The sequence below is a fragment of the Typopeltis vanoorti genome, chromosome 22 (assembly GCF_054136105.1).
Source record: "Typopeltis vanoorti isolate ZY-2024b chromosome 22, IOZ_Tvanoo_1.0, whole genome shotgun sequence".
NCBI classification, from domain to species: domain Eukaryota; kingdom Metazoa; phylum Arthropoda; class Arachnida; order Uropygi; family Thelyphonidae; genus Typopeltis; species Typopeltis vanoorti.
Genome location: NC_143570.1, coordinates 25,360,120 through 25,386,602, shown reverse-complemented (window position 1 = coordinate 25,386,602; position 26,483 = coordinate 25,360,120). Strand labels below are relative to the sequence as shown.

Sequence of the window (26,483 nt, the reverse complement as noted above, 5' to 3'; positions counted from 1 at the left end):
CACTTTGCCACATTAAACTGACATCTATTCTCCTTTGCCTAATTTGCCAATCTATCCAAATCATTCTGCAAAATTTTGACATCATCTGTATTAACTATTGCTCTACCCAACTTTGCATCATCGGCAAATAATTGGACAGTTTCTCTCAGATCCTTTCCTATATCATTAATGAACAAATTAAATAGTGGCAGTTCAAGTACAGAACTCTGCAGCACGCCACTAGTCAAATGTTCCATCGTGTGTATCTTAAGACAACATCAGTGTGAGCGAAGAACAGTAGTAAGGAATCTGAACAGTAGAATAGTAGGCACATGCATTCTGCTCATGACACAAGATGAAATATTTATAAAATAAATATAATTTTCTAGTGTGGCACATGTAATTGTATAATCACATAACATAAAGCAGTTACCATTTTCATGTTACAAAGAGTGGCTGTATTGCTCTTCATTTTCACCATCTTATTTCAAATTTATCCCCCTTATTATAAAGGTCAACAAAACTATGATTTTTGTTGACCTTTATTTGACATTACTACAGTTAATTTAAAATTTCATTGTTGAGAATGTAACCCCTGTTTTTCAGATTATGTCTATAGGAAATAAATTCCTGCTCTATGATGTATGCTAGAAATAAAATTACCCCGAAACTCAGGATCTGCCTGTATATCTCATTATAGTACAACTTCATCTTCTATAAATATAAAGTTACATTTGTTTAGTCTACTGTATATTTTTACAATTGAAATATCAGCTTTCTTTTATGGTAAGGTTGATGATATAAATAATCACAGAAATGAAAATTTCAGTTTTTTGGTAAAGTGAGTATCATAATACAGTAAAACATTGATTATCTGAACTATCATGCATTCAAATCACTGTCCCCTCCCCTCCCAAAAAAAAAATTACAGTATCCACTTTTAGTGCAATGGTTGTTATGAAATATTACTCCTGCTGCTTAATACATTTGTTTCCGATTATTTATTCAATGATATATGCAGTATATATGCATTGTTGTCACTGATGTGTCAATCTCTATTATACCATTGGCCGTTCAATTGTTCAACTGAAGAAGAAGAAATATTTGCATTAGTCCAGGATGAAGAATCGACTGACTTAACCAAAGTGATTCTGATCATGAAGAGGAAGCTTGGAGCAGGCAAACCCATGCAGAGGCCTCTGCTGTTCTAGAAAGACCTTGCCATGAAAAAAAAAAGATAGTCTGACAGTCTTGCATGGTTTGAAGAAATCAATATTACATATATTAAAAATAAACCTTTCCAAGATTCATTATATACAGGGTGTTCGGGATAAATTTGACAGTTTCGTAAGGAAAAAGAAAATCTTCTTTGTATCTATTAAATTTAATGAATTGACAAAAAAACATTACAGGCAGAGTTAATTACAATACTATCAACAAGATTTACTCAAAATAACCACCATTAGCATCGATCACAGCTTCAATTCTGCTTCGGAACCTCGAACAAGCTGATGCTACAGTCTCCCTGGGAAGGGCCGCAAAAACTGTTTTAATTTTATCCATTAACTGGGCTTTTGTATTACTGGAAGTGCGATTGGTGTCTTTTTCAACTGCGCCCCATACAAAATAATCCATGGGGTTAAGGTCTGGGGAGTTTGGAGGCCAAACATTTGGACTGGTGAAGTCGTAGAAATTTTCAGACAACCATTTTTGACTTTTCCCAGAGGTGTGGCAAGGGGCCGAATCCTGCTGCCATACATACGGCCTACCATTGGCTACCCTTGTTATCCAGGGCTTGACTACAGTTAGCAACTCCACGAACAAAGCCCGAATTCCAATGCCAGGGTTCTTCAACACCTGTTCCTGCAGATTTGCGAGGAATTCTGCTGTACGAACGCAATCAGATCGTCTGCTAGGGATCTTTCTTCTTGCTACATCCTCGTAGTCACCATTGCAAGTCTCTAGTTCATGCCTGATTGTTTTTACTGTATTCAGGGAGCATTGGGCAGCAGTCGTAATATCCTTATTTTGATGGCGGGCACGAATCATCATGATACAAGTTATTCTCTTCCATGATTCAGGTGGGTTCCAGCTGTCCATCCTTTCTGACATCTTGTATGTGAATGAAGAAGGGTCCAAACTTTTAAATGAAGAGAAGTGTGTGTTAATACATGTAACTTACGGAAAAATATAATTAATTATAAATATGTCAAATTTATCCCGAACACCCTGTACTTATTTGTCTACAATTACTCATGTCTGTTTATTTGTGTTTATGTAAAAAAAAAAAAAAAAAACTATCATTTATAGCTGAAACCATGTAATGCAATTATAATAATGTAAGTTCAAAATAAATGTAATATACATTGTTTTCTTCAAAATGTTTGGTTATTATGTATGTTTGATTAACCAAAACTAACCTTGATCCCAATTAATTCAAATAATCAATCAATGTTCTACTCTATAAATATCTTTAATTGTTTTTATGAAATCATTTTAAGTTTTTCAAAATAATGAATTAAATGGCAAAAATATTATATAAATGTATGTGTGAAGATAAGAATGTTATTACCTTTTTATATTTTTTAGGAAAAAAAAACCAGACATGATAATGAAGCTATTACCAGTGAGATAGTAGCTCAAGCACATGTTGAAAATTATGGTCTTAAATTATTTCTTTGGGCTGATGGTGAAGATAGAGCAGCTAGGTTTAATAAGTAATATATATTTGTTTTAGTATTCTCTGATGATGTTGTATATTTAAATTTCAGTTAGTTTTAAATTGTCCTTTTTTGTCATTACATATTCTATGATTCCATTCTATTCTTATAATAATGTAAAAAACAGATTCTGATGTTTTTTGATGCCTAGAAAAACTTTATTGTGAAAATTGCTGTCTATTTAAGTTACTGTTATAAAATAGTTTATTTTATAAACTTTTTTTAAAAATCAGAATTTCAGTAGTTAAATTTTTTTAGGAATATAAAAAGAAGTTGTAAATTTATTTTAAAAAAAGTGTAACACAAATGCTACATATAGTATATCATTTTGTTTTCTTTCCCCATTTTACATCAAGTAATACATTTTTATTACATAGGAAAAGACATGTAAGTTAGTCTTCTCTCATTTAAAAATTAGATGAAGCTTATGTAGTAAATAATAAGCAAAAATAATGCATTATATGGAAAACTTAGTAACCTATAAGTAGAAAAAAGAAATAATGAACAGAAAGTATAAAATATTGTTAATTATTGATCTAATTTCTTATTAATGTTGTTGTTGTTGGACATGTTGAACATCTTGTGCTTCGAGTTAATAACAGCTTTTGCAATATGTCAAAATTGAATGTAAGAGTTTTGCAAGTCTGTTAACAGTGTGATGAAGAAATGCGCTATGAAATATTTAGTGCATCACCATAATTCTAATTACATTATTTCAAGTAGGTTTACCATTTATATATAAAAAAAATTTAATTTCCTGATAAATCACATCAGTTTTGATTCCGAGATTATTCATGTTTTACCAATGCTTTAATAGTAATAACATCTAAAGAATACATATTATAGATTAGTTGCAGCTCCTTTGCTACTGTTTGAATGTATTGAGGTGGCAGAGTAATGAGAATGATAGTTAACTGACTAGCTAAATGTTAAGGATAGTTGATTCTTATATCTTTTTGGTAACACAGAAATAGATGCCAGAACAGTATGACAGCTTGAATGTGCAATATAATTGGGGTTGACCAGGAGACTGATTTATTGCATTTTTTATTTTATTTATTATTTTTCATATAATAAATAAAATATCAAATAAATGTCATGTGTGCTGTGGGCAAGAGCAAAATAATCTGTTCACGTTCTTTTCGTTAAGCTGGAGGTTGAGGTGGAACGAAAGGTGAGTGGGAATAGCAGGTTTGGTGAGTCAGCACCTCAACCGTAAAAGAATGTCGAGTAGTTTTGCTTGTGTTACTATATGTTTAGCAGAAATGTGGATATGATGGATGCCATTTCTGCTGAATAGTACCAATAGATATATCTGTAGAAGAGACAATTTAGAAACTGACTATCTGTGAGATAATGGCTAAAGATGAAACTAATGAGTATTTTTATGTCATCTTTCTGGTAAAAGATCAGAGGAGGTATGCAGTGAACTGCTTGTGGAATAGTGGGAAATGTTTTGCCTTGGTCACACTCAGTAGTTTCAGTGAGGGAAGGCTTGGTTGCCATTTCCACAGGTAGCAAGTCTTCTGCATTTGATTTGTTGGGATTTTTTTTACAAATGTTGCAGGTTGAAGGTATGAATTTGGTGCGTTTGTCTAGAGCTGTTTCAAATATGCTGAATCAAATCTACACAGTTTCAAACTGTACTGTATATGAACAGTTATATTTGTTGAAAGTTTTTTCACTTGGTTATAACCATAAATTAAAGATACCAAGAAATTATATTCTTGGTTTCATCCTTTATCCAAGTGTAAGCAAACAGAGTTTTCACTTGAAAGAAGTCATTTCATGGCTGGGCTACTAGTATATAGATGCTAATGACTTTACATCAGTTGCCTTAGTATCCCATAATGCAAAGCACATATCCTTACAGACATGTATAATGCTAAGCATTATGGGAAGGGCCACTACTCAAACCGGTTTTGACCTTTGTTGAAGTAAAAAAGTAAAGAGACATCATAGGCCTAGAGTAGTTAGATAGTAATAGGAGAAAGAAAAGACAGACAGATAGTATGAGAGATAGAGAAAAGGCCTCAGCTCTCTTATATCATCGTATAACCAAAGGCTATCAGTTTTCCTTTTTCACTAATCTCATAGATGAACAACCAAAAGCAATAGAAAATAAAGCGCAAAGATGACTGATATCCAGGTGGTTAGCCTTCTCTGCCTAGGATTGCTTCCAGTCATCCCTGCGATTGACTATAAGGCCACATTGAATTATGAGAATAGAAAACTATTTAAAAAACCTCTCATAGCAAGAATAGGCAGAATTTTATTTCCCCCTGGTGAATATTGCATAATGTGGGTGATCTCTATCATCTAGTCAAAAATTTGATATCTCCTAGAATGCTTCTTTCTAAATGCAAAAATCGTCTGACTGAACAATGAAATTTCCACAATACAATATTATAAAGCGTTTAGATGTCATATTGCTGATTTTCAAATCCATGCTTTTTTCTAACCTTCCATAAATGGCATTTTAATTCATTAATTATAAAAATCAAAATTCTCTTCCCATTGCTGACAGGTGGCGGGTACTGCAAAAAAAAATAACCTGTAAGTAATGGAATGCCCAGTACGTTATATAATCTGTTCCAAATATGCAGAGGGCAACTGTAGAATGCACGTTCTACTGTTTCCAATCAGTAACAGATGTCACAGATTGGATCTCCATTGTTAAATCCCTCAATTAATGCACCTCCAATTAGTGCATCATTTTTTTTCTATACCCAGATTCGATTAGTACGCCTATATACATCTTAAAAATTAATGTTACAGATTTCAAAAATTTTCTATCTATATACATTTTTTATGGCTAACTAGTTTAAAAAAATCACTCACCAGGATGAAATAATTTAGTTACCGATTTAAAACATTTTACAAAATTATTTTTTAATGGCATACTACACATCTTCATGTATACTATGTTCCAAATTTACTGCCAAAATTTATGTCATCTGCTAATTACATAGCATTTTGATGATCATATCTTGTGCCTCCTTTGCAATTGTTTTCCTTACTTTTTTATTTGAAAGTATTTTCCCAACCTTTAATCGTGAGTAAAAGAATTAGTGAGCAAAAAAAAAAGTGTGAAAATGATTTGAAAAGTAATCTCATTGGAAATAAAACTTGAAATAATAAAGAAAAATGTACAAGGCTAATAGAGAGGAAAGATAGGAAAAGAACACAAAAATGGGTGAATCAACTATAAGAGCAATTTTAAGCAAAGCTGCTGAATACAAAGAGATAGGTAAGGCTGCTTCAAGTGCATCATGAATTCATTCGAAATGTATTATAATGATTGAATTAGAGAGACTTCTTTCTACATGGATCAAAGATTGTAATCAAAAATGGATCCTGCTAAGCACTGACCTTATTAAATCTAATCATTAAGTCTCTTTGCAACCTTGAAAGAAAGGGCTATCAATGATGGAAAAGAAGAAGAATTCCATGCTAGTGCTGGTTGGTTTGAGTGTTTCAAAAAGAGAAATAGCTTACATAATGTTCTAATAGCAGGTGAAGCTGCAAGTGCAGATAGGAGGTGGCCATAAATTATCCAGAGATTTTGAAGAAAATTGTGGAAGAAGGAGACCATTGTGACCAACAAATATTTAATGTCAGTGAAACCAACCTTTTTTGGAAAGTGAATGCCTTCCAAGACTTTTCTTGCCAAATCAGAGAAATCTCAGCTTGGTTATAAAGTCTATAATAAATTTAGTTTAATCCGTTATCCAAGTGTAAGCAAACAAAGTTTGCGCCTCAAGTATCTTCAGGACTGAGGCAACTCGTGGTAAAAGTGGACTAAGTTCTCATCACTTGTCTTAGTATCCCCTATAATGCAAAGCACATATCCTTATGGACATGTATAATGCTATGCATTAAGGGAAGGGCCACTACCCAGACCAGTTTCGCCCTTTATTGAGGTCTCGTCAGTGGGAGCCAGACCCGGAGGTGGTGATACTAAGGTGGAAGTAATGGAGAAGATATATTTACCTATACGAGTTGCCAAAAGGTGTCTCACGTTATTATTAAATTACTCTGGATTTAGAGAAAGATGTTGGAAGTTATTTTTCCACTTGGTTAGACTATAATAAATTTAATTTAATCCTTTATCCAAGTGTAAGCAAACAAAGTTTGCACCTGAAGTATCTTCAGGATTGAGGTAAAGGACGCATGGTAAAGGTGGACCAAAGTCCACCTTTACCACGAGTTGGCTCAGTCCTGGAGGTACTTCAGGTGTAAACTTTGTTTGCTTGCACTTGGATAAAGGATTAAACTAAATTTATTATAGTCTAACCAAGTGGGGAAAAAACTTCCAACATGGTTATAGAGTCACAAAGTCGAAGGAAATTACTGCTAGCAATATGCAGCCATTTGGAAGCACATTTTTTCACATTGTGCAAATGATTTTAGAGACTTTTCAAATGAAGCTAAGTTAATTAAATCTCATTCTGAGAAATTGCGTGATTCCGACCTGCTACATTTAGATGCACAGCATGAAGATCCTGAAGAATATGAAAAAATTTAATTGCTGACAAGCCCAAAGAGATTTCACAGAAACAATTTGAAAATATTTTTCAAATTGTTTCTGTCATACAGTCAAAGTTTTTAAGCAGCAATGCTTAGGGGCTGACCCTGATGAAGAGAGAAGCAGTAAATTTTCCAGCAGAGTAGAAGAGGCAATAGAGCCATACTGTCACTTGTATGAAAAAAAAAAACTAGGGAGCCCCTTAGTGTGTGTGTGTATATATATATATATATATATATATTAATATATATTAAAGATAGCAAGCAATTTTATAAGCTAGGTTTTAATCCTTTTTCCCAAGTAAGCAACCAGACATGTAAGTCAAGTTTGCACCTGCTCGTAGTGCAAGTCTGAGGCAACTCGTGGTAAAGGTGGAGTAAGCTCTGATCACTTTCCTTTGTATTTACCCGTAATGCAAAGCATATCCCTTTGTGGAGATATATGATGCTATGCATAAAAGGCAGGGGCCACTACCCAGACCGGTTTCAACCTTTATTGAGGTCTCATCAGTGGGAGCCAGACCTAAAAATGCTAAGGTTGAAGTAATGCAGAGCTTATAAATTTTACCTAACAAGTTGCCACAAGGTACTTTGACCTTATTAAATAAAAATCTCAGGATGAGAGTAAGATGCAGAAAGTTTTTTACCTTGGGTATATAGTATATTAAAGATACCAAGCAATTTTATAAGCTAGGTTTAATCCTTTTTCCCAAGTAAGCAAACAGACGTGTAAGTCAAGTTTGCGCCTGCACGTTACTCCACCTTTACCTTGTATTAGAAGCAAATGCAATTGTTCAAATGAGTACTCACTTCACTAAGATCTATCAACCTGGTGTATGCATTATAGTGTTACCACTACATTGAATGTAGGGATAGAGGTCCATGCAAATGAGGTTCGGTGGTTGCATAACCTAAATAATAATTTGATAATAGAGACAGGTGGGTTATCAGCACATATGCTAAAGAAATGCTCAAGCAAACTGGCTAGGCCTTTGACATGTTTGTATGATAATCCCAGTTTACCTCTCAGAATCTTTGGAGTGGTTTTGAAGATTTTATAGATTTTAGAGGAATTGTTAAAAACTCACATATAGAGATGGATTGAAAGACAAGCTATACTTTGTATAAGTTTATTAAAGTGACGTCATATCTGAGCAATTTGATCATATCGGCTTTGCTAAGTCTTTTGATAGGACACCACCTGAAAGGCTGTTGCATAAAAATATTATGGATGTGGGATTTGAATATAAATTACTGATGTGGATAAGTAGGGACTGAGAGACAGATATCAGAAATTAGAATATGGGGGAAGGGATGAATGTGCCAGCTTCAAGGTGACCAGTAATGTATCCCAGGGATCATTCTTGGATCATTATTGTTCAATCTAGATATTAATGATTTTGGGAAGGACTTGACAGGAGATATTGCTGTTTGCTGATGATGCAGATAGGTAGGACAACTGGCGAAGTTTTGAATAAACTTGAAGTGTAGGTAAATAATGACTGTCAATTTAGTATTAGCAAATGTAAAGTTTGAGATATGAGATATCCAACGGAATATTATATTGGTGGGAGTATGCTTGGAGTAACTGCCGAGGCTAGAGATCTTGGAGTTTTGGGGGATAGTAAGTTTAATTTCAAAGTTCACATAGCAAAAATTACAAATGCAGCTAGGACTTGCATAATGCAAGTTTGATTAATGCATTTCTGAGTTACCATGATTTGAAAAAATTATACCTCTGTTTACTTTCCTTTCCACAATGCAAATTTTCAGTTAATGTAATCTTATTTTATGTAATAGTGAAAAATATTTTAATCGTGCACTAAGGTTACTGTATGTCAGGTGGCCAATAAGTTTAGTGCATGATTATCTCTAAGGAAATGTCATATGAATCACGAGATAAGCTTACCTGCATAGGGCACGCCATAAACAAGTGTTTGTCCACTGCCTGCCTCAGTGTGTTCCATCATCCATCAGAAACAGACATTCTACTTGTTTGTCTCCTGCTAATAAAGTCACTTGCAGAATTTGCATTTAAAAATTAAAATTTTCTACCCCTGTTAATTATGGATATAGTCCGACCACATAAGTGAGAGCTATTGTTGGCAGACTGCCAAGAAGAGTCAATTCATGTTGAAGGGAAGAAAGAAATCAGGCGATGTACGAATTGGTCACCAACACGCAAAAATTACGTGCTTTATATGTAAAATTTTCCAACTGTTATACAAGCAAAATAGTTATCACTTTAAAAACTATGACGATCATAAAAGAGAAGTTAATTTTCCGACATGTAATAATAAACACTCATCCCACAATATGGATTGATTACCCTATTATCGAAATGGATTATCCTTCTTTTGACATGCAGAAGTGTCGAAAGGTCTCATATTTGTGGGTGTACTATAAAGGAAAGAGTGAAAAAAAAAACATTGACTGGTTGAGGGGGGGGTGAAAAGGCCATCAGAAATGTGTATGATAAGAAATGTTATCATACACATGAAGGTTATTAGTAAACCTATAGTAGTACGTTTATACTATGGATGGGCTAAGGATTTTTTCTTTTCATTTTTTATCAATTTTATGTATAAAATTATTTTTGCATAGTCTGGGAACCCTGCTCTAGAGACCAAACATGGAACTTTTTTCAAGCCACTTCAGGCCTCCAATAAGCGGGGCAGTGGTCTCACACTAGGCAATAAAATTCATCTCCCACCTAATGACACAAACATAAGCCTTTAGCAGGATTTGGGGGAGAGAGTACACTAACCACTCGGCCAACCAAGCTGGTGCATAATTACAGTATATTTTCATTATCTTTTACATGGTATTCAGTTCAAGTGCTATTTAAAAGATATTTTAAAAATTCCTTATGAGCATTCCTGAAGGTTAAGGACTAATTATAATTGTTCCTGTTGATTATATTCAATTAATGTGTTTCCATTTTGCATGATGCACTTGTGGGATGAATAAATTATGTTAATCGAGGCCAGCCTGTGCAACTCAGAGGAAATAATTCAGTGTTGAAACAAACATTGACTTGTAAGAATAAGAAAGTCGTTTTACTTATTTACAAGGCTTGATACAACTGCACTCTTGGATTACTGTGCACAAATTTTGTCTCCTGGTTTCCACAGGAATAAAAAAATTGTGAAAAGGCTGCAAAGAAAAGTTTTACAGTGATGATATCAGGATTATGGAATGTCGATTACAAGGACAGATGGACTATAGATACTTTTAGTCAGGAGAAAAAAAAAGGTTGTTAGAGATGAATAGAAGTTTAATAAACTTCTGAAAGGGTGTTATGAGATATCAGTTGATGAAAATTTTTGTTATATGGAAAATGAGAAGGGGACATCCATGGAAGTTAAGTTTGTATGCAGTTAAGAAAGGGATGAAGGCTAGATTTTTTTTTTTTTGAGAACAGTGAGTGAGTAGAACAGTTTGTCCTTTGAAGTGATGAGTGCATCTAGTGTGAATGAGTTTAAGAGGATATGACAGTTGGTGTAGGCGATGTATGGCCTCTATTGATTGAGTCCTTAATCCCCTGGAGGTCTCTGGTGATGTTAATAATGATTTCGTAACAAGTAGCTTTTTATATATTCTTATTCTTGAGCTTCTGTGGTGGATAAATGTTAGCCATGGAGCTCGTTAATTACAATTCCCATCTGAGAGTTGTTTAACTTTGCTTAGCAAAGTTAAACATTCTGAACATTAGCAGTACATGTTTTTCTTTTCAATGGCATATTCAGTTTTATTCGGCTCAGTACTAGGTAGTGCTCACTAGTGTAGATTAGACTCTCCTGTATGCTTTTTATCTTTAACCAATCTGAAGACATCAACAATGACTTAATGGATAACAATGTGCATTTATGGAATGTTAAGTAATGAAGCATGGTGTGATAATAACTAGTTCAAATCCTGAGCCAAAATCTTGCTATTACTTACCTTTATTATTAGCTTTGCCCTTTTCTTCAATTTTTTGCAGAACATTTTTATACGTGCGTGAATTATTTCCTATACTGCTGTTTTTGTCTCTAGCAAGAATTGGCTTTTCTTTTTTCTTTATGTCATCTATTCTAATGATTTCAAAAATCCCTCAGCCTTTTTCCTTGTTAGAATCTCTATGGATTGAAATATGAAATATACTTGAAATATGCTCCTCACATTCAAAATGTTTGTAGTAATGTTTTATGTTGAATATCATAGTTGCCCTCTCTTTTTCCTGATATCCAGTGAAAAAAATCATTGTATTAGTTAAACAAATCCCACTTGTTTTTGTCTTCTTAATTTTAGTAAAACAAAGTAGTATGTCAGAATGGTATTTGTGTAATTCATCTGTTAGCTCTACATGTTTTCTATTCATGCCTCTTACATTGATAGTGCTTAAGAAGTATTAACATGAATGCATTAATCATTCTGAATTCTGGAACAACAAGGATGGACTGGTTTTGTGAGTTTGTATTTTACATTGCTTAAAACAGAAGCTATGTGTAATAATAAATTTAGTTTAATCCTTTATCCAAGTGTAAGCAAACAAAGTTTGCACCTGAAGTATCCCTTCAGGACTGAGGCAACTAATGGTAAAGGTGGACTAAGCGCTCATCTCTCCTTGTCTTAGTATCTCCCATAATGCAAAGCACATCTCCTTATGGACATGTATAATGCTATGCATTAAGGGAACAGCCACTACCCAGACCGGTTTTGACCTTTATTGAGGTCTCGTCAGTGAGAGCCAGACCCTGAGGTGGTGATACCAAGGTGGAAGCAGTGGAGAAGTCATATTTACCTAATGAAGCTATGCGATCATACAATCTCACGTAGCTGAATCCATCCTTGATTTTTCAGCATATAGGTTGTACAGGAAGGTGGTGGTTAAACATTGGTCAGAAGCTTGTCTTTTTTCATTCCTTGTAATCTTTGTGAGAGTCTTCTCCCAGTTAATGTGTCTTTTACCCTTAAGCAGTAAAATCCAGGGACTCATAATTAAAAATCTGGCATGTAGAGCATATTGTGTAAATTTAATAGATTTCATTCTGTTTAAATATAGATTCAAAGAATAAATTTTCATTCCAAGAACATGATTTCTCTCAAAAATACTTGTGGCATATGATAATGAGTAATATGAAATAGAAGAAAGTAGTTTACCTCCAAACCCATAGAGTGACTAAAATTAGAAACTACAGTCACAAACAAATATTTTTAAGTAATAATGCTTATTTCCAATAGTAAAAGTAGTTTTCTGAAAATCTTTGTGGAACATTGCTGCAGCAAAATAAAATAAAAATTTTACTGAAATGAAACTACACAAATTTGTTTATATAAATCATACTTTTTTATGATAATAGTTGATCGACTTTCTCTCTTGAATTTTTAAATTATAAAGAAAAAACTTAATTTTTTATTAACATTGAATAATACAATCCTAGATATAAATCAATGTTTGAAATAACATTTTGTTTCTGTTAGAAATGTGGTAAAATCATTCTATACTGCTGGCATGATTTTTGATCTTCTCACAACCTTTGGAGAATTAAGTGATGAGGTATGTAAAATGAAATGTAGTTTCAAAGTGTTCTAAATAGTAAAGACAATTATTATATTCTTGCATGAATCATATGAAGTTGATTAAGAAGTAATATGAAAAATTTTCATACGGTTGCCAGTTTTTTTTGGGAGACATGTCACAAATAATAGAACAACAGTATAAATTGTCAAGTACTATCTTCCATTTGTGTAGTAAGTAAGTAAGTCATTATCATTTGTGAATGCTTTGTTACACACAGCCAACCAGCAAAGTTTGTCTTTCTAAACCAGTTTTCACTAAGATAGATCTGTTAAATCCTATCCTTGTAATCTGTTACCGGTCCAGTAGTATGTGGTCCTCAACTAATATATGTGATTTGCAAGGTTAGAGCATCAGGTCGGGAGTTGCTTAAGGGTTAGCTAGCATATTTGGCTGAATGAATAGCATCTTCACTCCTTTCTGTATGGGGTCAAATTCCATTATGGTAATGGATGTTTGTAAATGTCTTTAGGACATTAATGAATTTCATTGCTTACTGATGAAAGTCATTCAAAAAAAAAAAAAGAAAAGTAATTGGAGTCTGAAATGGCTTGAAAAATTTTTTATTTTATCTCTAGAGCAGGGTCTCCATACAGTCTATTCCTTTACCATGTTTGCAAGTTTATATTCTTTTAGTGGGATGATTTATATTTAAAAAAAAAAAAAAAAAATGTAGACCTCTATGTCCTGTAAGGAATGTTTGTTCACTCGGCCACTTTGCCTGTTCTGGGGAGCATAAAATCCCCTGCCTCTGTATGAGATCGGCTAATTCACCTTTCAAGACAGATAAAAGTTCCTCATGTAACTGATGAGAATCAAATCCAGGTCTTTCTGACGAAAGGGCTTCGTCTATGCTGACTAAGCTATGGAGACTAGAGTCTTAAAGAAATACAATCTCTACACACATGGCTTTCAAGTCCTACCAAAAGCTTGCTAACGTTATATGTTCCACTAAAAATTTACTCCCTCCTCTTTCTGTGCCTAGAGTATACATACAAAGTGCCCTATCCTGCAAGTTGGCCTACTATGGATTTGCCCACTTGTTTCACTTAGTTTTGTGTTGTCTTTGTGTGTATGTATTACAGTGTCATTGTAATCCCTGATTATGTCTCAGTAACATATGAAATATTGGAAGAATTAAATAGTATTTTAATCTTACTACTTCCTGAGTGCTGTTTCACTCCATTAAGTTTCTAACATGAGAAAAATGTAAGACAATGAAGTATTGCATAAAGTAGCTAAACAAAAGTCATGGGAAGACTGGTAAAAAATATGGAAGATAAATACCAAGAAGGTGGCAAAATATTCTGTAAGCTATTGGAAAAAAATTGCTTAGAAATGGAGGAAAGAGTACTGTAAAAGTAATCAGAAATGATAAAGTGATGTGAACCGAAGATAAAGCTATTTTAACTTGTAGTTATTACTTTAAAAGATTTGACAGCATGGTAGTAGAAAACATTCATGAAGAATGCAATTGCAAGTACATATCAATACTTGAGGAAGAAAAGACCATCAGAAACCTAAATGTGAAAAGACACTAGATTGTATTCAATCAGAAATACCAAAATATAGAATTCTAAAAGTTTTGCAGTTGCAGCAAGGCATAATTCAAAAGGCTTAAGCCAGAAGATCAAATTCCAGATGATTGGAGTATAACTCTCCTAGTACCATTCTATAAAAAGAGAAACAATGTGAGAATTACAGCATTTCCTTACTCTGTTATTCCAGGTAAGATTTATAGAAACATTCTTGAAAAGGGCTAAAGAAAAATGTGGAAGACAAACTCAGGAAGAATATGCTAGGTTCAAGCCAAATAGAGGTTGTCTGGATCAGATTTGTACTTTAAGACAGATAGTTGAGAAATCACAGATATATAACATTATCTGCATTTATTTCTAAGATCTGGTAAAGTCATATGATAATGTGACTAAGCTGTACAAATGCTGCAAATATATGGTGTAAGTGAGATGTACAATATATAGTCTGTAAGTTTAAGGTACAAGAAGATGGTTTGATGTAAAATCAGGTATAAGATGCTATCTTCAGTTATTTATCATTTATATAGATCCCATTATGAATTTGAATTCAAGATATTCAGCTGAGCTCTTTGCCTTAGGCAGATGATGTTGTACTCTTATATCAATCCAGTACAAGTCTTCAGGGCTCTGCAATAAATTGAATAACTGCTTTAGTAAATTTGACATGAACATCTGTAATAAAAAGACAAAAATTATGAAAATAGGTTGGAATGTGGAAAACATCAAGCGCATTAATTAAGTAAATATTGAAGTAAAACAAGTAAAATATTTTGGCTATTTAGGGAATTTAAGCAAATTAAATCTGCAAATAGACAATAGAAATAAGCAGATCTGATATGGTGGGGAGCATGTAAAACTTTTTTTTTTATTATTTTTTTTTAATATCACTCCCATCCCATGAAAGGTTGCAAACCTAAAGTACCTTGGTACCCTTGGGGGTACCAAGGGTACCAAGGGTACCCCCAAGGGTACCCTTGGTAATAAGAAAAAATAAGAGAAAAGTTAACCAAAACATTAAACTAGCAATATACAAGACAGATAGTATAAGATCCAAAAGTGGGGTTAGAAATAAAACACTTGACCCAAGACTCTAGAAGACCACACACAGTGGAGTATTCTGAGAAGAATTAGAATGAATGAATGAATGGCAATAGAAGAATCATATTAAATGAAGATATTAGAATGTAACTTGATATTGTTAGCATTCAAGAATGTGTGACAGAGCTAAGATAGTATGATCATTTAAACAGAATGTGAAAGGAAAGATTAGCACAACAGGTGTTTCATGTCGGGATGGTAGAGGAAGACTTTTTTTTTTAGATCGATACCATACATAAAAGGTCAAAGGACCTATAAGTACATCAGTGCCGTGGTTGGGGTGCATGCGAGGACTGAGATAAAGTTTGTTGACAATTTTTGAAGAGTTGCAGAGTGTAGTTGTTTGAGAATACTTCTTACAGAAGACTGTTCAAGATTCAAGAGGACAGAAGTAGATGGAATACAAGAGAACGAGGAGAAGGTGGTTCAATGTGTTTGCAGTTGCACAATGATGGAATGCGGCAGATGTTGCTCTTGTATTAACAGATGCCACAAAAGGTGGAGGAATGATGGTTGCCAGTTCAATGAGCAGTGACTGTCGAAGTATCTGTAATATAGATGCAGTGCTAAAACAATTACATCTATGAGCTGAACTCCTGTTCTTCTGGACAGGATTAAGAATTTTTAGAGAAGTTTTAGGTGCACCATCCCAAGCATTGAGTATTCTAGAGATGGAGAATTTGGTGTTTTTACACCCTACCAACTCTTGACTTTTTTATAAATAGTTGGTTGGGTGTAAAATAGCATCTTGAATGAAAGCGGATGCCTAGTTTTTTGGATGCTGAGAAAGCTACTGATGTTATGTGCTTATGCCAGAAGAGACTAAAGGTAAGTGTGAGTTCAAGCAGAGATCTCAGTTTGTCTGGTGAGTTGTGTGTTACAGAAGGCAAAGGTAGTGATGAAGAGATCTGTTTTGTGAGAGAAAAAGCAAGACTGTGTGTGTTTTGATGGCATTGAAGGTAACAGATCAATTCAACAAATCAACAAAAAAAAAAGGCATTGGTTGTATATCATCTTGATTCTTGGAATGGCTATGCACTACATGGTTTGTCAAATGAGTAGAATGAATGGAGAGTACTATTGTTTACAAAGCTGTGGATTGGATTAGTGGTAATTGAGAGTAGGTTGTTTATATACAGGAGAAAGAGAGTAGGTGATAGGACAAAGCCCTGAAGTACTCTTGCATTGGTAGTGCAGTTTAAAGAGAGGAAGCCATCCACCATGACACACGGTGAATGACCAGAGAGGAAACTGGCACTCCAGTTATAGAGGGTGGGGTGGCAGGTTGGCTGAAGGATGTCAATTAGTTTAGCAGGCATTGATGCTATACATGGTCAAGAGCTCTGTAAATGTCAAGCAACAGCAAACTTTCTCCAACAGTTTCCATAGCACATATCCAGTGGTGGGTGATGTAAGGTAAATAGTCCGTTGTGGATCTTGAATAGTAGAATCTGTACTGGTGGTCGCTGATTATCTGGTGGGACTCTAGGTAGTTGAAAGTTGGCTGTTGATGACTTTCTCCCTTATTTTGGAGAGGATGGAGGTTGGTAGTTTGGTAGACTTCTGTCTTCCTGTTTTAGAATAGATTAGATATGTGATTGCTTCCATACATTGGAATAAACACCAGCTGTGTACAATATGATCTATTGTCCAGGACAGATGTTAGCTCTGGAGCACAATGTTTGAGAACACTTGAAAAGATTCCATGAGGACCAGATGACTTAAGTGTCCAAGTTATTTAATCATTTTCTGATTTTGTTGTTGTTGTTGGAAAACTATGAGGCATATAGTGCTCAGATTCTGATATGGTAAGAAGTGATTTCCCGTGGTACAGGAATTAGGAGAGAAGAGAGAGAAGCTAGATCATCGGCTTTATCTTTGGGTAAAATAACAGTGATGCCATCAGAATGAGTGAGAGAGAGGGGTGTAAGTGCAAGTGAATAGAAGTTGATGGTAGACTTCTGTCTTCCTATTTTAGAATAGATTAGATATGCGATTGCTTCCATACATTGGAATAAACACCAGCTGTGTACAATAGATCATAGAAATGATCTCTATGATTTATTGTCCAGGACAGATATTAGCTCTGGAGCACAATGTTTGAGAACCAAGGAAAGGAGGGGTAGAATTTCCGGAGGCCATTTCATTTGGCACCTTTTGTAGTGCCAGAGGATGTGAGATTAGAAGTAGTTTGAAGGAAGCATTGTGGGTGAGATCTAGATTGATAGACTGAAATTTAGATGGATAGGTGCTAGTAGTTTTAAGGGCCAAAATGTAAGATTTGACAATATCAGTATTTGGAGTACTGACAAGACTAATTTTGTCAGATTATTGTTGATAGGAATTTAATAATAAGATGAACCTAATCATATAGTACATTGCACACTCCTTGTGAGGGGACATATTAAGAATTTGATGATGGTAAGAATTCTCTATGCAGTATTCAAGTTTAGTCATCTATAGATTCAAGCATGAATAAAATAGATAATAGAAACAATGTGAAAGCATTAATTGCTTGTTTAGATTGCTATTTTATAATTGCTTATCTGAATATAATAATGTTGTGTATTGTAATCTGGAATTACAATACACAATACATTCCAGATTACACTTAAAGCAAGGCATAATTTTAGATGTATTGTACCATTGAGCCATTTATTTTAGTCTCTTAGCCAGTGTTTCTTTCTTTCTTTCTTTTTTTTTTTTAAGTTAATTGTATTACTAAACTCAGTACTCAGCATCATTTATTTGCATTATTGATAAAAATTACTCATGCATGCCACTAAATTAGAAACCTTTATGAAGATATACGTAAACACCACTTGTGCAGCGTATATGCACAATAATTGGTCACATGCACCTTCATGTGCTCTAGGCAACTATTTAAGAATGCTGCTGGCCAGTAATTGTCAATAGTGTTGATCACAATGGGAAAAAACAAAGGATCTTTCAGAGTTTGATAAAGGACTTATTGTTGTGCTTGTCTGGCTGGAGCCACAATATTGAAAACAGCAGAGCTGACTAGTTTCTCAAAAGGTGAGATATCCCAAGTTTAATCAGTGGAAGATAACCCACTTTGTTATTTTCTAAGAGGTGTGACTGTGGTCCTAAGACAGTCTGTCAGAGTTTGCCATCATCTGAAAAGGCTTGTATGACACAGAACTTCCTATGTGGGCAATTGACCAAGGCATTTAATGAAGGCTATTCCCAACCCATATCTCCCTGAACTATGCAGGGAATTGAAGAGGTTTAGTATTGCAAGTCGCATGCCTGTACGTAAAATAAAAGTTTCTGATTCAGTGGCTGATATGTGTACATATCTAAAATCTATAAAACAATTTACTGATAATACCTATTTTTATGTTATATTTATATTTTTCAAAAAAACCTGTTTTCAATTAAGGTTGCCCAGCATAGGAAATATGCTAAATGGAAAGCAGCTTATATTCATAATTGTTTGAAGAACGGAGAAACTCCTATTCCAGGACCTATGGATAATGAAGATGATGATGAACTCAGAATTATGGGTAACTTTTTGCATGAATGCCTATTATTAAGCTGACATAATGAAAGGGGGGGTAATAAAAACAAATAAAGCTTTATTTGTATATGTTATAAAATTTTGAGCAATTAATTTTGAAATTGCTATGATAATTATTTAAGAACTTCAAGATATCTAAAGACTTTATTATGTTTTATTCTTTTTGCTCTGCTGCCTACAAGATATGAGTTACAAATATATGCATAAAAAAATGAAGGGTAGTTGCCCAGAATGAGAGATGTGAGAGATAGAGATAAAAAAAAAAAAAAAAAAAAAACAGCAGCATTTCTACTTATTTCTGCATGCATAGATGATTATAACCAAACTGATCAAATGCACAGCTAATATTTTGTGTTCTATTCTGCAGTAATCTATTTGTTTTTGAATATTCATACTGTAATAAAAATTAACATAATAGCAAAATTAGCATAATACTTGGTATATATAAATTATCAATAAAGTTCATCCATAATTTAATAAAATAATTTAGGTAGAATACTGTGTTGGTTCAGTAATATGCATTACTTAATTCTGGGTGAACTTTATTGATAATTTACACATACCAAGTATTTAACTTTTTTTTTAATCATCCAAGCATATAATATGAAGAAAAATCATGCCAATGGCGAAAATCTTCAGATTTTTAAATTACAGCAATACCTCAAGTAGTGCAGTTAATGCATGCTGAAAATATAATTGAGTACTAAGTACTAATTGAAACTGCACTGACCAGAGCATTAATATAACGAGTTTCAGTATAATGCATTTCAGAATTTAGGTGGAAGATGAATTTCCTTGCCTGGTATGAGACCAATGCCCAGTTTATTAGAAACCTGAAATGTTTGAAAAAGTTCCATAAAGTTCCATGTTTGCTCTTTAGAACAGGGGTTACAGATTATGTAAAAAATATAAATAAAAATACAAAAAATGTAAGAAAACGTTATTAAAGTAGAAAAAAATCCTTATCCCACCCATGGTATTGTAAGTTTATAACTTTTTGTTCTGTGGGAGCAACATAAAAAAATACAATTATTATTGCAAAAAGAATAAACAAACATTAGATTGATCCTCAACAGGCATTATTTGTATTGTACAGTACTATGGCTAGATATTTCAGTTTATTAAATAAATCTGAACGAGACATTTGAGAACTTTTTGTAATGCTCAAGAACGTGATCCATTTCAATTTTTTGACACTGCTACTCCAATGCAATGAATAACTGTAAAATGTAATCAACATAATTACCTTTCTGATGAAGTTATAATAAGTATACTGTAATGCATTTTACACTAATTACATTATAGCATAACCTGCACAGTTTGAAACCATACTGTTTGAAGTATTGCTGTATTTTTTAATAATTGTTTAATATACATGGAACTACCAAAATGTCTCAGCCAAAAACCCTATATCACACTTTAAGAGAAATAACATGCTCTAACAGCCAGCCTGATTGGCTGAATAAATAGTCTCCCCTTATCAAATAGACTATTCCTTTCAGATCCTACTGTGTGTATGGATGTGTGTAGTGTTTCCAAATTCCTGACATTTTGGAACCTTCGGGAATCAAGAACGGGAAATCATATTTCCCAAGAATTCTCGAGAATTCCCGAAATAATCTTTTTTATTTAATTTTCGTTGATCATCTGTAATAATGGCTATAACAGTAAATGTTAATAAACAGAAAAGCCATAGAGAAGGTGGGGAAACCGGGGGTTCGTGACCCTGGACCCCCTCGAAACTAAGAGCTTTCGAGACACTCCTATATGTAAACGGTCAAAGCAAAAAATGAGTAAATGAAATTTCCTAAATGGAGGTCGACTGGAATTTCATGACTAGTGCATCTCTTGCCCTGAGCGCTAAACAGGGTGTCACTACGGTATCATTTTGGCTAGGTTTCTGTTATATTTCAGGTTTTTTCTCAAAATATAAACAATATAATTAATGCAAACTTTATTTTACCAAACCTTATAGTATACAGTGAGTTTTTACATATATCACACAATGTATTAACATTCCCAATCTCATTTAAATATTTTATTTATTAAAATAAACATTAATAGAAAACAAACGCAAATATTATTCGTTTGAAAATTAAAAAATACTTCAAATAGTTTTTATCATTTTTAAAATGAAACTTTAAGAAACATAGAGCATTAATTTCCTGATCAGACAATCGTGATCTTCGCTTCATAACAAATATACTTAATGTGGAAAAATTTCTTTCATTTTCTGTAGACGTTGGTCGAATTGTTAGGAGTGCGTCTAAAAGCATCTTCAAGTTGGAAGTGAGAGAATGCATTGTTTCATATAAGCTCATTTCCTTCCTTAGAGAAGCAAATATTTTGTCTGCATGCATTGGGTTAGGCTTTGTCGAAATTGATATTGCTTTAGTCAGTTCACTCTTCAGATCAGATTCTGATTTAATGTCAGAACTCTCTGTAAGGACATCCTTTATTTCTTTTATTGGTACTTCTTCTGCTGTAAATGTTCCTTTAAAAAGTCTTTCCATTAATGACTTCGCCAATCGTGCAATTTCATTCTTACTTGACAAGGCAAAAAATTCATCCTCTTCCATCTCACATAAACAACTAACGTTGCTCAAGTACTTTGTGAGAGACACAAGATCTCTATTTTCTATGTTTAACCAATTCAAATTTTATCATCATCATCAAATTCCTGCTGTGTACCTTCAAGGGTACATGGCAGGAATATCATATACGTGTACAGGATATGATAGTACTACATGGAAAAAATTACATCATTACTAACTTCCTATCTACAATTTTCCTCCAAATCAGTCTGTTACTTGTCAAGACTCCAACATTATCAGATCTTATATTTCTATCGTCTAAGGCACTTTGTACCGTATCAATCCACCTATATCTTGGTTTTCCTCTGGGTCTTTTTTGCTGCCAACCTGGCAGAGAACACTTATTTTGCTAATCTTTCTTCGCCCATTCTGTTTATACCACCTGAGATTAGCTCTGCTAACGCATTCCTGGATGTTGACAATGTCAAGTTCTTTCCTAATATCCTCCTGTTTAATATGATATTGCTATTGATGCCATCTGTTCACGCCTATAATCTTTCTCAGGACTCTCATATCTGCGGTCTCTAGTTTTTGGTCAAGTGTTTTACTTCTGACCCAGCTCTCAGATCCATAAGTTAAAACTGGTTTGAACACTGTGTTGTATACAGCTAATTTAGTGTTCTGACTAATTACTCTCTTATTCCATATGAATTTATTCAATTGACTTCTTACCATACCAGCTTTGCTGATTCTGTTGTCTATTTCTATATTTAATTTACCATCTTCAGTAAAAATTGTGCCTAAGTAGCTGAAATGTTTCACTTGTTCCACAGGTTCTCCATTCACAACACAGTTGACATTTTCAATGATTCTGCCTGTTTTCATTGTCTTTGTCTTTTTATTGCTGACCTTCATACCATATCTATTACAACAGCTATTCAATTTAGTCAGAGAATCTTGCAGACTTGTAGTGGATTTATTTAGAAGTATAACATCATCCGCATAAAGCAAAGAGCTGACATTAACATCTCCAATTTCGAAATCAGCTTTAATACCACTTTCCTTCATAGTGTGATCCATATAGATAATGAATAACAGAGGACACCAGATTTCACATTAAACCATCTTCCTGTACTACTTCAATTCTAGCTGCTGACTTATAACTCAAATAAAGACCAAGTATTGCTTGATATAATGCCCCATTGACACCATATAACTGTAGCTTATTGAATAGCTTCTCTCTTGGCACCTTGTCACATGTCTTTTCCAGATCTGCAAAACTTAAATACAGATCTTAGTTATATTCCCATGATTTCTCAACTACTTGTTGTAAAGTGAAGATCTGATCTTGACAGCCTCTATTTGGTCTGAATCCAGCTTGTTCTTCGCCAAGCTTGTCTACCACAATCCTTCTCAACCGTTTCTCAAGTATACTGGCATAAATCTTACCAGGAACTCTCACATTCGGTTTAATTTCCCTTTTTATATATGGGTATTATGAGAGCTCTACTTTAATCATCGGGAATTCATCCCTCTGTCCAGGCCCTATGGAGTGCAGCCACTTTATACCTCTATACTTGAGCATTTCTGTTTGAATATCATCTACTCCTGCTGCCTTTCCATATTTCAGGCATTTGATGGCTTTTTCTACTTCAAGTATGTATTCCTGACTGCATGCCTGGTCAGTGTTTTTTTTTTTTACCACTGTGCTGTCATCACTGCTTGTTTCATTTAGCAATTTATCGAATTAATTACTCCATACTTCAAGGATATTTTTTTCTCTAGTTTTCATGTCATCTTTATCATCTCTAATTCCTTTTACAGCACTCTTTCCTCCATTTCTGAGATTCTTCAACAACCTCTAGAATATCTTGCCACCTTCTTGATATTTATTTTCTATGTTCTTACCAAAGTCTTCTAATGACTTTTGTTTAGCTAATTTTACACAGTGTTTAGCTTTCTCTGTATTCTCTAAGAGCACAAGCTGACTTATTTGCCGAGAACTTTCAATATGCTTTCTTCTTTCCTTCATTGCCTCTTTAACTTCCTGTGTCTACCATGGAGTTCTGATTTTTCTATCCTTGCCGACAACCTCACCAGTTGCCTCTCTGGCTGAATGAATCAATTTTTTATTCAGGGCTTGCCACTGTATCTCCAAGGTTTGGTTCCTGCTCTCAAACGCTTTCATTTTTTCATGAAAGCTCAACTTTTAATCGCTTTAAAACTTTCTTACATGTTCTTCTTTTCAATGTGAAATTCAATTTTATCATGCTCAAGATAAATAGTGATCACTTCCAATTTCAAATCCTCTGTACACTCTGGTGTCCTGCACCATGGAGAAAACATCACTATCAACAATAACAGAGTCTATGAGACTTTTCTTATTCCTTGCCTCTTTCTCTCCATGTGAATTTGTGCACATTTTTATGTTGGAACATTGTGTTAGTAATAACCAGTCCATGTCCTGAGCAGAAATCCGACAGGTATTTGCCATTATTATTTGCTTTTCTCTTTTCTCCAAATTTTTCCAAAATATTTTTGTATGTCTAACAATCATTTCCTACTCTGTTATTTAGATCCCTAGCAAGGACCAACTTTTCCTTTTTCATTGTGTCAGTTGCTTTCTCTAATGTCTCAAAACATTCCTCCACTTCTACCTTAATAGAACCTTCTGTGGGACCATAGGCACAAATAAGTCTCATTGGCCAGTTCCCCATTCTGATATTTACACACATCACTCTACTTGAGACTGCCTGCCATTCAAGAAGATTATTCTCGTATTTAGTGTTGAATGCTATGGCTACTCCATCTTTTCCTTGATTGTCATTGCCTGAATATAACATTTTGTATTTATTGCTCAGAAAGATCTCACCAGTTTTTGCCTTTTTTGTTTTAGTCACCCCTATTATGTCGATCTGTTACTTATCTAATTCCTCAGCTAGCTCCATTTCTTTGCCATTCAGGCTTCTTTTGTTGATAGTACCAATCTTGGACTCTGGTGATGTGGAGTAAAGATATGTTTTAAGATTTGTTCCAGTAGCTGACTTTTTGCTATTTGCCCTGGTGTTCCCTGGCGAAAACAATCTGGGGCCTTGTTTAACTGGGCGACACACCCAGCCAGCATGAAATTCTGTTATGTTGTGCTATCATTTTGTGTTTTGGTTTAACCCAATTAGAATACAATTTGGTTGGGTAAATCCCAAATTGCCAGCCCATCCTCATTCGTTCAGTATCCAGGTAGATACCTAACAGGGTGCACCACGAGAGGGTGAGGATTGTACATTAGATCAGAATCCCTGGTAGGGTTCTCCGCATTCCTTTGAAGGCTATGTGGAGGTCTCCTCTCAGTTATACAGCTTTGACCCCTGTGAAAAGTCACTCAAAGAGTTTTATTCTCTCTCTCTGAAAACATTATACACACACACACACACACACACACACTAAGAATGATTCTTTTTGAAAAATGATTAGTGATATTTGTACAAACTCACCTGCAATCATTTGTTAGATAGGACTGCTTTTTGTTGCAAGAATACACTATTGACCACATGGAAAATGATTCCACTTATAGTGGAAGATAGGTGAATAAATTAACCTGTACCCAAATACTGTGATATGTTTTACTCCACTACATATGATGTCATATGTAGCGGAGTATAGTCTTTGGGTAGGGGTTAATTTATTTACATCTGTCTTCTTCCTTCTTTATTTTTCAGAAGATTTAAAAAAAGAAAAAATAAAGTGCATTGTTAATCATAGCCAATCATGTTTGGATTCATAGTGTTTTGGAAACCTGTCAATTAATACTCATAAAATTATTTTAATCTTAATAAAACTTATATTTTTATTTGCATTTGCTTTTAAAATATAATCCTAAGAATTCAAAATTATAATTTTTAAAGAAAAATATTAACTTAGTTTCCTTAAAAAAAAAAGTGCTAAACTTTAAAACATTAAGTAAATACGTATTTAAGTGATGTGCAGTAAAGTAAATCATATATGTTATTTTACATAAAGGAATTCTAAAGAATTGGTGCCTTGATTTTATTTGACATTTGTTATCATAATATTTTATTTATTTTTTTTTTTTTATTTCAATTTGTTACTGTTTAAATGAGAATTTGATAATTCCTTAATTTAGGAAGTGAGAGAGGAGATAGTCTACCCCAGCCTATTCCTCCTAATGACTCTGATGAATCACAAGCAAGCATAGGAATGTATCCTCCACCTCAATCATTTCCTTTTATGCCATCTGCAAACCTTCCTACTAATAATTCCAACTCTTCTCTTGTTGCTCCTATTCCTGGAGCACATGCTCCACCTTCTACCCCAAGTGGATCTAGTCAGCCTTCTCCATCATCTTCAGGCATTTGTTATGTTCCTTCACAGGCTTCAAGTAAGCACAGGAATTATTTAACATAGTATAAACTCACATATTCATATAGATGCTAAGTTAAAAAAAAAATTAAATGTCCAGGTTTTTGTTATATTGTTGGTGAAAACTTGGAAGTTTATCAAATTCCTCTTTCAGGTTGGTAAGAAATTATACTGATAAGAATATTGCTGGTCTGGTTGGTTGAGTGGTTAGTATGTTTGCACTAGTCAAATAGGCTATGAGTTATGGTCTCACTGTAGTTGTAAAAAGTTGTGAATGTCTTTTAGGTGAGAGATGATTAAAACCACTGCCTCGATTATTAGAAGCTACAAGTGGCTTGGGGAAAGTTCCATGTTTGATCTCTAGCAGGATTCCTGGGTTATATACAAAGAAATGAATCCTGAAAGAAGATATCGCATTCTACATAACATCACATATAGAATGTTCCTTGCAAATAATATTGAAGAATATTTGTCAGGAAGTTAGCAAAAATTGTCAGATAACTAAGGTGTATAAGCAGATCACGGGCTTCATGAAAGGTTATAAACCTTTTTCATTCCTGCAACCACAGGAATGAGATGCAATTATTCATTATTGGAAACTAATTC

General features: G+C 34.0%; 1 protein-coding gene across 1 annotated transcript in view; it reads left to right on the top strand.

Moving 5' to 3' along the window:
- Vta1 (vesicle trafficking 1) overlaps positions 1-26,483 on the top strand; it is a 117,349-nt gene that overhangs the window by 46,540 nt on the left and 44,326 nt on the right. The window contains exons 3-6 of the mRNA XM_090411764.1: positions 2,569-2,696; positions 12,693-12,768; positions 18,829-18,952; positions 25,642-25,896. Of these exons, the coding sequence (XP_090267890.1) occupies positions 2,569-2,696; positions 12,693-12,768; positions 18,829-18,952; positions 25,642-25,896 (583 nt within the window). The remainder of the gene's footprint in view (positions 1-2,568; positions 2,697-12,692; positions 12,769-18,828; positions 18,953-25,641; positions 25,897-26,483) is intronic.